The sequence below is a fragment of the Priapulus caudatus genome, unplaced genomic scaffold (assembly GCF_000485595.1).
Source record: "Priapulus caudatus unplaced genomic scaffold, Priapulus_caudatus-5.0.1 Scaffold2306, whole genome shotgun sequence".
Classification (NCBI taxonomy): domain Eukaryota; kingdom Metazoa; phylum Priapulida; class Priapulimorpha; order Priapulimorphida; family Priapulidae; genus Priapulus; species Priapulus caudatus.
The window spans coordinates 2,941-17,062 of record NW_014579367.1 but is presented as its reverse complement, the minus strand read 5'-3'; the positions used below and the strand labels follow the sequence as shown (position 1 = coordinate 17,062).

At 41.1% G+C, this 14,122-nt stretch overlaps 2 protein-coding genes across 2 annotated transcripts in view; one reads left to right on the top strand and one right to left on the bottom strand.

Annotated features, from left to right (window-relative positions):
* The window catches only part of LOC106818530 (peptide methionine sulfoxide reductase-like), a 13,682-nt gene extending 11,525 nt beyond the window's left edge, over window positions 1–2,157 (top strand). Inside the window, exons 3-4 of the mRNA XM_014823230.1 lie at window positions 296–547; window positions 1,060–2,157. Coding sequence (XP_014678716.1) covers window positions 357–547; window positions 1,060–1,270 — 402 coding nt within the window. The 5' untranslated portion in view covers window positions 296–356 and the 3' untranslated portion in view covers window positions 1,271–2,157. The remainder of the gene's footprint in view (window positions 1–295; window positions 548–1,059) is intronic.
* Window positions 2,158–5,042: 2,885 nt separating this feature from the next.
* LOC106818527 (DNA excision repair protein ERCC-6-like) lies at window positions 5,043–13,829 on the bottom strand. The gene is made up of 14 exons (XM_014823227.1): window positions 13,644–13,829; window positions 13,025–13,152; window positions 12,414–12,579; window positions 11,735–11,860; window positions 11,000–11,092; window positions 10,546–10,727; window positions 10,194–10,299; window positions 9,537–9,655; window positions 8,655–8,865; window positions 8,108–8,270; window positions 6,557–6,746; window positions 5,822–5,970; window positions 5,436–5,635; window positions 5,043–5,102 (listed from the first exon to the last, which is right to left on the bottom strand). Exons 2-14 carry the CDS (start codon window positions 13,033–13,035, stop codon window positions 5,043–5,045), a joined length of 1,776 nt encoding a protein of 591 aa, XP_014678713.1. The 5' UTR covers window positions 13,036–13,152; window positions 13,644–13,829.
* Between the last annotated feature and the right edge of the window lie 293 nt (window positions 13,830–14,122).

Below are 14,122 nucleotides of genomic sequence, written 5' to 3'. Positions count from 1 at the left end.
TGTGCATTCCACTGTTTCGGCGTGTATGTGAACACATTTGGGACTAACAAGGTTTACTAGAATCCCACCACTCCACCACAGAGTCACCGCAGTAGACATTAGATGAGCGCTGTCGCTCCGCGGCACTTGTTTGTGAGAGAGATACTGCCACTTATGTATAAACAATAAATAGAGCATTCACTAGTTTGGTAGTTACTGTCATCCTGTTTGCATTCACATATTATTATGTATACATAGTAGACAGCACTGACTAAATTTGTTGCATAACCCCAAACACTAAAATGTTTACTTGTAGTGGTGACCAGACTGAAGCCATCGAGGTTGTATTTGATTCGAATCTGTGCTCCTACGAGGATATGCTGAAGGTGTTCTGGCAGTTAGCGCGTCCACACCATAACTTCAGCCGACAGTACATGTCGGGCATCTGGTACCACAACGAGGCACAAAAGAGGGCTGCAAAGGCGAGCCTGACTATGCAGCAGAAAAGCAGTGCAAGACCAATCGTCCTCGGCATTCACTCTGCTGGGAAATTCTACCAGGCAGAGCAGTGAGTGTTTAATTCCTTCTATTTATTCAAAACTCAGCATGGTGGCATGGTCTGTTATTTATTTACATCTATAGAGTCTGAGTCCCTGCTCTCCTTGTTAGTTGCCTTTTGACCAGTTGTGGCCCTGTTAGAATGATCATTTACATTTTCACACTGATATATCTGCTTGTCTTATAAACCACAGCAATGACCCACAGTGGCCTATTTAGTTTATTGTGCAGTAGTAATGATTCGCAATGTATTTAAGGATTTGATTGAAAAATCTTATCAATTTGTTAGGCACAAAGAAATCGATCTACAGTCACATATAACTTATCTTCTACTGTAGAGCAAAACGGGATGTGATGGTTATTGTGGGTGCATTAAAAAAATGTTGGTAGGGCCTATAATTACATTTTGCTGAATATTAAGTTTACTTGTAGCTTTCGTTCAGTCAAATTAGTATCTTGCCAACCACTTGTACCAAGTCCTGCTTTTGTGTTGTAAATTTATTATCTTGCATCCTGTTGCAGTTATCATCAGAAGTTCCTGCTGAAGAGACACCGCTCGCTGGTTGAGCTGCTAGCAATGCACGAGGAAGAGCTGGTCACTTCACCGATCGCAACACGCCTTACAGGCTATGTACACGGCTTCGGCAATAGGGGCACTTTCATGAATGAAGCTAAGATGATGAATCTTTCAGAGGATATAAAAGATTACATCTTAGAAGAAAGAGGGTGGTAGTATCAAGAGTAAGATATTAACCCATTTCTTAATTATTTGGGTTATTATCTTACTCTTGGTAGTATCAAGACGAGGCTTAATGGAAGTACGGTGGCATCCTTATGTTTGTCAGTGATGCTTTGCATTTCATGAATTTCTCGAAATTTCATGCATTTTCTCACCATTGTGTACTGCAATTTACTCGCTTTTAACACGAAATTACCTTTACAACATAGACTTCCTTTGTAAATCTCCTCTGCACAATGCACAGAGATTACTTTGTGTTATGTAAATAAGGGTGGATTTAGAATTGTAGGTGAATTCAAAATACTCACCAACAAAAGAAAATCTCAGCCCTGATATGAATGAGGCTAAACTGCAGAATGTTTAAAAAAATGTTGTTAGAAAAGTCTATTGTATATTGAATAGTTTTTATGGGGAGTTTACCTGATTTCTCTGTAACATAATTGCTAGAACAATTTGACAATTGAGCATTTATTAGTTGAATTTCTTAGAAACTGTTGACAATGAATGTTATATAGTGATTATTTTATCTTAGAGAATCACGCATGTGTTGTAGAATTTGGTAGCGTAAACTTAGTTATACAATCACCGCGTAAATCGTGCTCTGACACTGACGTGGGGTTTGTGTCAGAGAATGTGACATGACAGCACATCCTGTCCAGTGCTTCCTACCTACTTATGACGTCTGCAGGATAAATCTCATGCTAATCTTGCAGGCCGATGTCCCCCAGGTGGCATGCACCACCGGACATGGATGTGCGTCCGGATATTGAATACTGGAGGTCAAGCTGCTATGCAAATGTGATTCAAAGTTGTTGTATATTATGTATATATATTTATGAACCTGTTATCAAATAAATGCACAAGTCGAGTGATTCGGTATAGATTGTTTACGTTGTCAAGATAATATACAAGTTATTTATTATTCCATGATCATTTGTAACTATTTTCAAATCTCATCATCACATCACCTCTTCCATCATGTTCATTGGCAAATGACATTCAAATGTCAGTCTACATAAAGGTCTAGCTATTGTTCTATGAATACATAAACGTTTTTCAAACAATTAACAATCACAACAAAGGTATTAGGTATCACACTATTTCGTGTCCAAACTTGGATCCTGAGACAGAAATAACAATCCAGTAGTAAATGTACCACACTAGATACACATCTACTAGTACTAAATATCCTTTTCACTATACCAAGCATATATGTAGATATATACCAGTTATAACCGTGCTAGGTTATAATTCAGTAAGTAATCAACCTTTTGGAAACGTCTTGCCACTAATAACCACTATAAACCAGGAAGCTTCATCACATTCTTACCAAAACATGAATATTGTGGAGTAAATGAAGGAAAGGATGTTAATATTTTTACAAAAACATCTAGTTACAAAGGAAAGTGAATCTGGTTTGTAATGAGTTTTTTGCTTAAAAAATTACATCCTGATTTACCTATAGTTGAACATAAATAATGTTTAATCCGTAAAAATAACAGGGAACTACAACGTTTAATGTGGAGCTTCGTCCAACTGCTTTTTGAGCTGCAGAGCAAATAGCTGTAGCTTCATTTCAGAAGAGTTGATCTGTAGAGCTTGCATTGCGTACACTAGCGCCTCCTCTAGCTTGCCTTCTCCGTGGAGAGTACTGAAAAGTAAAGATATAAAATCATGCTCAACATGTCATGAAGAGAATAAGAAAAAATTACATCTTATCTTATCAATTGCTCAAACTAAGGTTGATAACTGACAGAGTATCAAAGCTGAGTGTAATTAGTTTTATTCGTCAACTTCAGATTTTATCTCTTGAAACTGATGAACAGTTTTCTAGCAGTGAAAATAATGGTTATAATTATAAAGAAATCCGCCCCGATTGGAACTACATGAACTAGTAGTAATATACTTGTACTATGAAAACGTGAAAATAAAACGTAGAATTCGTAATGAGAGGCATTACCCAAAATAATTTATGACAATCATGAACTTACTGAGCATTCTTTTTTAATTGTGCATATCGATGCATTTGCAACTCAGGTATGTCTGCATCTGCCTCTTTCAGTTCTTCTCCTTCTTCATCTGTATCCTGTAAGTCTTCCCCTTCATCTGTATCCTGTCCCACTGCCTCTTCATCGGTCTCCCGTACCTCTGCACTCCCATCTGCCTCTTCATCGGTCTCCCGTACCTCTGCACTCCCATCTGTCTCATTGTCTGTCTCCCGTACCTCTGCATCCCCATCTGTCTCATCGTCTGTCTCCTGTAGCTCTGCATCCCCACCTGTCTCATCGTCTGTCTCCCGTACCTCTGCATCCCCATCTGTCTCATCGTCTGTCTCCTGTAGCTCTGCATCCCCATCTGTCTCATGTTCCTCTGTCTCCTCGTCTGTCTCATGTACCTCTGTCTCTTCATTTGTCTCATCAAGGTCTTCATTGATGCTATGTTGTTGCACCTCTCCCTCCTCCTCATCTGCCTCATGTTCCTCTCTCTCTTCATCTGTCTCCTGTATGCCTTCCTCCTTATCCCTGTCATGTAGATCTCCCTCCATATCTGTTCCATCCTCCTCGTCTGTCTCATGTACCTTTCCATCTGCCGCAAACGTCTCTCTTTTCCCATTTATCTGCTCTGTCTGGCGATTGCCTTTATCAAATTCTTCCTCATTAGGTGACTCAGTATCTGCAAAATGTAGCAAAAACGAAAAAAAACATCTTGGTTTGCATACGCAATTTCTGAACAAGGTATTAATATATCACATGTGATGGTCATATAATTATCAAGCACACACGAAGACTAGAGACTCTCTATTCATGTTCGCCTCAAATCATCTTGCATATATCTTGTTCTCGTGTACCTTGGCGATTACTGTCCTTGTCATATATCATACCACATTCGGAGTCATCAGATTCATCGCTTTCAATGACAGCCCGTCTGTAACGCTTTTGCCATCGAATAGGAGTATCGTCTGCCGTCTCATTGCTGCGCTTGGAGCTGTCAGGCGTATTGTAGACACTCCCGTCGCTGTCTAGCGACGAAGCCCGTGGATCGTACATGTCGTCACTTGATCCACCACGTGGGGAATGTGTGGAAGGTGTGTCGATTGCACTATCCGTTGGCTCGGCAGTGGATTGAACTTTGCCTCTTGAGCTCTCGAGGTGCATATCAGCAGGTGTACGTGAGAGCACACGAGAAGTTTCTTCGTGTCTCTCGTCGTGCCGGGATGGCGAGCCGGGTGGCGTTTTCGTGCGTAGCAGCTGCCAGGCAAGAGTGTCCTCATCTCTCATCGCCTGCAACAGGGACGTCGTCGCCGCATCCTCCTCCTGCTCCATCGACGGACTGCCGCCGACAGACTCCCTGATGTTGAGTGAGTTTTCAACAGAGTCGGCCACAACTAGTGAGTTCCCTGCTTGCTGGACTGGCGAGTTGGTGGAAATGTCCGGTGAATTGGGGAAAAAGATGCCGCTCTCCCCCGAAGCCCGATGCTTGCTCGCAGAGATGTCAGGCGTTCCCGCAACAATGCCGTAATCATTGTCACTCTGAAGAAAATCGGAGCAAGCCAATTCTCAATCAACTTATCACAGAAGCTAATGAAAGAATGCTTGGTTGTATGCACTGTATTATGGTGCCAGTTGCACTTGTGGCCACAGATAAATATGCACATAAATTTGCAAAATGGTTTAAAGAGAACTAATGGATATACCATGGCACTTGACTGATCGTCATCTGTAAGGTCTACTGTCATAGTTGGCAAAACTCTGCTGAAGTATTTCAGTCAGAACTTCCATTGCGTAGGGTTTATATCTTCCTGACCCTGGTTCAGGTCGAGAAGAGGCTGCGCTTACGATCTGAAGCAACATCAGCATGCAATGTTATACGACAGAGCTAATGCCCCAGCTATCATGATTTTCATTAAATGTAGCGACGCCACAGTAGAGAGCAGCATTGAAAATTTGATGTACAGCACACCACAGTTTTGGATGTATTCTCGGGCCAACAGATATATCTACAACCTTATGTCCCATTGGGGGACCAAGAGGATAAGAAGAAGAGAAACAGATAAAGCATTGTATCTGATTTGAAGGTAGACGTCGACTAAAATATATAACCCTGTGTCGTGCTTGGGTGGTAGAAGACACAGACTAACAGATATGACTTTGTAGCGTACTTGGTCTGCTCCAGTTACAGGGCCCTGAGCCGCAGCCCCATCGTAGAGGTCTACGTTCATGTTAGCCTCCATTTGTACGGTCTGCTGAGCCTTCTGCACTCTGGCCTTGATGTAATCTATCTCCTTTTCATCCTCAACATCTGAGTGAGATGCGTCTTCTTGGCTAAACATCAGGTCGTGATCGCTCAGCCCAAATATGTCTGCAGTATAACAAAAACATCTAAAAACTAAACGACGCAAGTACAGGTAACAAGCACACCGCAAGCCAACACAATGAGTAAAAGATTGTGGCCACCAATAAAGTATTGCTAATACTCAATCTTATACAGTCCTTCTTTTTGCGCAAGGGAAAAAAGAGAGTAGAAAAAGCTAAATAATGCACATACCTAGCGAGTATAAAAATGCCACATGCTCGTCCAGTTCTGTGTATGTCTTGCGCTGATTCGAGTGCATTTGCTCTAGCTGAATCTGTGTGGTGGATGTGTAAGGATCATCGAGGGAAAACAGTTCATACAGATCCTGCTTGGAAAAGTACCTGCAACATCATAGAAACAAAGCCATCTCGTGTAGATAAATAACTACACATGGAGAAAACACACACGCACGCATGCACGCACGCACGCACGCACGCACGCACGCACGCACGCACACATGCACACACACATGCCATCAATATTGCTTGAACAAACTGAGAGGAGTATATGAAATGGATATCTCTAATACGAAACACATCACATATGGGATACAATGGTGATACAAAATCCCTGACCCATCAAAAATGCACCAGCACATGCGCACATGCACACGCATATGCACGGATATATCAAATTCATATACGTAATACGTAATACACCTGAACCATTTCTATCTATTACATTTCATATACCGTAGATAATTTTTGGCAGGTAATTTTTTGGTAATCTCCTCCTCTCTAAAAGCTAAAGTAACCCATTTGTCATCCCAGCATTATAGTTCCACCACCAATAACACTCACGAACCCGTGAGCTATACCGGGGATTTACCCACAACAGTTGTGAATCGTACATGCTGCGACGTGCTGCGGCAATACATGACACATGCGCCCCGCGTACTGCCCATCGCCGTCGTCGTCGACGTCGTACCTGAAGGGGTTCTGTACGCCTCCCGTCGTCTGCCGCGTGATCGAGTCCTTGAAGATCTGTCTCCTGTAGATCTTCTCCTCGACGGTGCCGCACGTGATGAGGCGGTAGACGACGACAGGCTTGTCCTGACCAATCCTGTACACGCGGTCGACGGCCTGCGCATCCGTCGCCGGATTCCAGCTCGGATCGTCTGCAACGATTCGTGCAGGAACAATTCCTCAGATACGCTCAGACTTGCACGCGTGTCCGTCACTCCAGTGATACGCTATTAGCAGGGCGTGATATTAGCACGGCCACCAGTATATGCCGGCAAATTATTTGGAGGGCCGGTAACATTGGCAAAACACCGGCCCTCCGAGCCGGTGGTTTCAGCCGTGTTAGCGAGTACCTACATTTTTATTTCTAGTATTAATGAGCAAATACCCTACATTACTCAGGGTTTCTTATACATAGGAGGCACAGTGGCGCACCGCCGTTGTCAAATTTAACATCGCCGATGTGAAGATGTTCCTGTATTTACTAATAAGTATATCCTGTATCTATATACCTATAAATATATCAATACATCCTGTATTTGAATCCATCATGCGCATTTTTTTCCAAACTGGCCATTACCTCCTTTGTCTAATTTTCCCTCAGAAGAAACCCTGTTACTGTTTTACCTGAAGGATATCACGCCATAATTTATCAACATTTTACAAATTTGAAATCAAGAATGCAAGCGTAAAACATGACATTGAGTTTACGAACAAAATTTGTGAGGGCTGATAAATTGTGGTGAGGACTGGTAAAAAATTGCTGTTACCAGCCCTCTGGGCCAGTGCAAAAAATCTGAATTTCGTGCCCTGCTAAGTGTGTCCATATTAGGCAGGTGTCGATTCCATAGAGCTGGGTTTTGAACGCTTGACTGCCACTCAAGCAAAACGCCCAGTTTTCTTTATGGCTGTGGCTACGGGTACGGCAGCCGTATCTTAATGTCTCGAGACTGGAGGTACGGCAGTCCATTCGCTTTCATATTTAACGAGACAAAGATGGCGGCGGGTGGCGCCAGATTTCGAAATAACGCCTTGGGAAATAAATTCACGATTTGAGAGTTTAGATGAGCTAGAACCCTAACCCTAACCCAACCCTAACCCTAATGCCAAAAAGGGGCTTCAACGAACGACGGCTGCCGTACCTCCAGCCACTGCGTTTCTTTATAGATGGGTGTTTGTGCTATAGAGGTGGGTTTTCAATGCATAACTGTCACTAAAGAGAAATGCCAAATGTTTCCTTGATAGACCGGTATCCATTCTATAGAGCTGACTGCTAACATGAGTTTGACTGTATTTTCAGTGCGAATCAACTCTGAAGTGGCACATCCAACAAATAAAATTGAGAATCTGGATTATATTAGGTAACTATCTTAGGACGTTTATGGCCCAGGATTTTCAAGCACTAGCTTAGTTAGATTAGAATCAGAAGTCCTCTCTTAAAATTACATATTAAATTATAGAGTACAATTAGGCACTCACATATATACTTAAATAATTTTTCCAAGAACACACTTACATATGACGACCCTATCAGCACCGGTCAGAGTAAGGCCAACCCCTCCCACCTGAGTGGTTAACAGAAATACAGAGTAGGACGGATCTCGCTGGAACTTATTCACTCTCCTCTCTCGCTCCTGCGTCTTGGTGATGGTTCCATCCATCCTCATCACTTTGAACCCCTGCAATAATAGCATACTCCTGGTTCGACCACTAAATTGAATGTGCTGCAAGCATATTTCTGAAATTTATATCATAAAAATTAGGTATAACGATAATGATTTCATATGTAGTTTAAGACAGTTCCAAGGTGGATGGTGTTTAGAAGATGTGCAACTATAAATACAGAGATTACACTCAAAATTAACCACCTCTTGATTCATAGCCAAACACTGGATCTCAAGCAATAATTGTAAACAGAGACTCATCAAATTATAAAACCACATGGGTGATACAATGTGACTCCTAATCATCCATCCACCCATAGACGTCAAATTCCAAGAGTTACCACATTGCACAAGTGACTATCACTAAAATCCACCAAACTCAACGCATCAAGATCGTACCTTGTTTTTCAGAACCCGTTCGATGATGTCCAACACTTTTCTGCTCTGTGAGAACACGAGGCACCGATGGTTCTGCTGCTTCAGGTTGTCAAGGAGTTTGACAAGAACGGCCATCTTTCCCGACTCGGCGATGAGCACCGCATCTTCAACATGGTCGATGCGCATCACACTGTTAGCGGGCTTCGCCAGGGCGTCGTCGTCCAGGTCCAATCTGCCACGAGCGAGACGCACTACATCTCTAATACCGATCGGCGATCATCACTCAGACCAAATGATAAATATAACTACATAACTACAGCCGTTTATCATACCTGCATTACATCAAGAGCTAATAATACCGTAGGTAATAGGTATTATTAGCTCTTGATTACATGCCAAGTCTTTTGTAATTCAGTATAGATTGCGCGCAGACAGATTTTCTGCCTAGCAATGTGAAGTTTTTTTACAACACTGGCTAACTAGTGGTTAACATAACATTGTGGATTTTAACGTTTTACTGAAAACATGAAATAACAGTTATGACCTAAACATATAAGATACACTTACTCTTATATTACTTTTATGATATATTTAGGAGCACATTATGACCAGCTTTGTTCATTTCCTTACCGGGCAAAGCACTCAACCATTAATATAGTAAAACGTTTATAGTTTTTATACACTTAGTCTAGAGTCTTTCTTAGCAATAACAATTACTTCTGCTATACTTTTCCTATTATTATTATTATTATTACATGTTGTTTTTCACATATATTATAATTTTTGTTGAAGAGTATATACACAGCCTAAGAGTGCGCTATTTAGATGGTGCATGTCTGGCCTTTAATTCGAATATTGATAATTATTTCTATCCAGTATTGTGTAGTGTAACACATCAGTTACCCATCCTGTCCATCGAGACCAAGTTGGCTGCATGCCGCATTGGACATCAAGCGCGGATGATCACACAGCTTCTTTAAGACGGTGAGCTCCACTAGAGGAGACCGGCTGGTCATAAGGATCTGTGAAACACACATCAATTAAGATTACAACAAATTGTCAACATTTACGTGACTTCCAAAACTGTTACATCTTAAAAAGAACCTATAGCTGTTATTTTGCCTACCTAACCAAGCAAATCTTAAGCCTAGCGCAGACCTGCGATTTTTTCATACAAATTGACAGCGATTCTGGAATCGCTGTAAAAATTGCTGTGAAATCGCTACGTCTGCGGGAATGTGCAACTGCAACCCATAACGATTCTGGTCGCTTGCGACAAGTTGCAAGAAATCAAACTCGTTTGATTTTGAGCGACTATAGTCACTCCCAATCGCTCACAAATTGCTCTAGAATTGCTTCAAAATCGCATGTGTGCACACACGCGGTGACACATCCACCGATCGCTTGCGGTTGCAGGTTGCAGTGACGATCGAGCAACGAAAAGTCGCAGGTCTGTGCTAGGCTTTACAGGTTCGTTTACCACCGCACAGCTTATAGTTGATCATAAAAATTTAGAAATCTCATTCATTTTGCTCTACCTAAAACAGATGTATACCGTACCTTATTCACTCTATCAAGGGAGATAAAATCACTGTAAATTTGCTTTTGTGAGTCTGACAGGAACAACCAAACGATGAATTCATTCTTCTGTGTCAACTTGAATGGCCTAAAATACCAAGCAAGTACAAACTCTTGAGACGAGATATACATATATATCACAATTTACAAGCCCCCAAAATTGTATATTTAGTCCACATCTGTGAAAAACTATAGCCAATATTAGAATTGTCTAATCAAATAAACTAGATCTGGTCTCTCAGTCGAAGTTTGTAAATTCCACCAAGCACCTAAATACTGTGCAACTAACACCATCACATACAGGGGTAAACAATAAGAGCTGCATCATATATACACTATCTTGTGTTTGGTGGCAGGCTTCTGATCATTGGCTGGGTGGTTCTCTTTATCTGATTTCTCTTCTAGCACCATTGCTTTAGTGCGTCGTAGGAAGTAGGGTTTAATGAGGTGTCGTAAACTCTCAGCCATCTCTGCTCCAAGACGCTTCTCTCCCATCGTAGCGTCCTTTTCCCTTGACTGTCAAAAGCCAAATTCATGCTAACAGTGTACTTTTTTTAGCTTTTTTGGCGACTAATTGACCGACTTTATACAACTGACTTATGTTGGTCTAGGTAATAAACGGCCTCAACAATGGTTGACAAGATTGCTGCCTGGCTATCTGACTGGTGGAAGAACTTATGGCAGACGTATAAACCAAGAAACTAACGCATTGGTTATTGACTAATTAACTATATACTGTCTGCCCTGCAATATCAATAAAGGTGGTAGCTAGCTAAGCTATGTCTCACTCTTTTGATGGGATTGCCATATTCCATGTTGAACGTTCTACATGTTCCTAGCAGTGTTCCTTTGTGAACGAAGTCGAACAGGGCCCACAACTCCTGCGCACAAAGAAGCACATTTAAATAAAAACAAGAGAAACGATATTTAGTGCATGACGTGATGAATCGCTGCAATCTCATTGGATAACGCAGCAGGCATTATGAAGAGATAGTGCCCGCCTTAGCGGGCACTATCGCTTGCGCGACCGCATTGTTATTATAACGCATTGTGTTACGTCACGAATCTCCTGCGTCTGGGCGCCACGCAAGATTTTGGAATTAATGGCGATTGTGTTTTGTGTCGAGCGTTTTGTTACATCGAAACTGCACCGGCAAATTAGGGAGTATAAGAAGTATATACGCATGAAAAGTAGATTGCATAGTCATGTGATGCACTAAAAACGTTAATGCTGCTGTTGGGGGCACTATGCTCTCATAGTGTTGCTGAGGGGAAGGAATAGTGCCGAGCGTAGCGCGAGGGCACTTTCCTTCCCTCAGCAACACTATGAGAGCATAGTGCCCCCAACAGCAGGCATTAATATATAAATATTATTATAGATATTCCTTTAATATGTATGACATCTACTAATACATGTAAGACGGTTAAACTCAAAGAAGCATCTGTTAATGTTAGAAGCTGACAAAGAATGCATGCACGCATACCATCTATGTTTCATTTCTTGCAATCAACCCTATACCAACCTTCAGATCATTTTGAAGAGGTGTGCCACTCAGCACATATCGCAGCTTAGCAGGAATGGCATGTGCTGCTTTGGATGACTTTGTTGAATTCTTAATCTTGTGCCCCTCATCCAAAATCACCATGTCCTGAAATACAAAATGCAATCTGTTGACATACAGACTTGCACATTCTCTCAGTACAGTGCTAAAGGGCATACCACTCACCTCCTATCATGTGATAGTAAACATAGATTACTATTACACTTACATACACTATTATAGAACTACATTCCACTTCATTTCATGGACCTGAACAAGCATGCATATAATACTATAATTTATCACCTGCACTAAAGTTCCACTCACGCACATAGCGAGTGAGCTAGTTGAAAAGACCATGCTAAGACCATGCAGTGATGACTGGGGACCAGTCTAATTATTTACAATAATAAGTGTCAGCAGTGGTTTTCAGGCATATTCACGCACAAGAACACATCTTTAGTGCAAGTAAACTAACCTGGTGTTTTAATGTTGCAACTATCGAAAACTATCAATTGTTCAGTGAACTATTCGAAATAATTATCGATGTTTCACTTTGCCATCTAAGCATTGTTATCGACCTAAACACTACTGCAATTAATTGATGGTTCGATGCATCATTACACTCTGATAGATATACTAATAGCTACTTATTTCTCACCCAGGTGAATGGCCGGTGACGGTGCTTGCCAAGCTCCTCCCAGCTGGAGATCAGCATGCCATATGTGGTAAGGATCACTCCTCCACTTCGCTGCACCTTGTCCAGGACTCGCTCCCGCTCCCGCTTGCTTGTGCCATGGTATGCTAGCACTCTCATCCCAGGTGCCCTGTGCCATATAGAGCACTAACACTAAACCTTACATACATGAAGAAACTAAACAAAGTGGCCGATGTACTCAGATCTGGGATCATATGTGGTATGTCATTGTGACAGGTGTGCATGTGTGTGTATGTGTGTGTGTGTATGTGTATACATGCGTATGTGTGTGTATGTGTGTGTGTGCTCGTGCATGTGTGCATACCTGCATCTATTGGTGATGTACCTGTGCACACTTGCATGCGGGTAGATACTTGGGGCAGTTCACAGTGGTGAAGAATTCTATTTAGAATACACCAGTTCATACAAGATATTTCATGTATGAACATTAATTTAGTACACTGCAATTCAATACTAAATATAATAATGAGCCAAATAATGCATATATCAAATCTAACATGAATTAAACATCACATATACCATGGGAACGTTTATTCGTCACATATGTTACTTGCCATTTTTCCATTTCCCTCTCCCAGTTTGGTATCGAAGAGAGACTGGCATGGTGATCAGCACAGACCGAATGAGTTCAGCATCAAACATGCCGCTAAGAAAGGCAATCACCTGGATCGTTTTACCTAAGCTAGAACAAACAAGCAGAAATAGCTTTCCATTGTATATCCAAAATAAGAGTCCATGGAAAAGACATTTATCTACAGGCATCTACAGACATTTATATACATATGAATAAGGGCTTGAGCAGGTATAAGGGCTCAATAAAGAAAATATCAATATAGACCTAATCTCTGATTAGAAAGGACAACTGTGATTCAGTTCATCAAAAATCTAAATGATAACTAGTCATGTGCATAGTCATGGCAAAATATCCAATGAGTCACTTTACATAATGATGAAACACACAGATAACTCTATAAAGATAAATATATGCATGTAGGGTTTAAATTATCATCATTAAGTTATATATAGTGAAACTATTCTCTACATAATGTCTAGAGTATTTTTATATTATTTAAATGGATAGACATTAAAAATAAGATTGATCTCATATGAACCTTCTAATTTAATCTTCATTAATTACTAAACAGTATACACGAATATTTGACATATGCCTACCCCATGTCATCTCCCATGATGCCACCCTTTTTTAGACACGAACAGCTTCAAAACCAACTCACTCCTTCCCGTTGGTAAGGGTAAAGTTTGTCATACAGCTGTTTATAGAGTTTGAAACCTTTGCTGACTTCTATCATGTCATCATCATCATCCTCTTCTTCATCTTCATCATCATAATCACCATAAATGCCTGTTGGATAAAGTCAAATAAACATTTAGTGTAATCATCATAATGTAATAAGGTATAGTGTACAATATATACACCAGTACTGGAATTGTTTTCTGCCTTAAACTGGACATAAGGACAGATCTCCAGCCGCAAAGTTTCTATTTGACCGTGAAGCAGGCACTTATACACTATCAAAACGTTACCAGACGTAACAAGGGTCGACAACGTAGACAAATGCGTACTACTACTGTATTCTACTAATTTTATGGGTACAAAATGACAATATGTAGATGTGTTCTATTACAGCAGG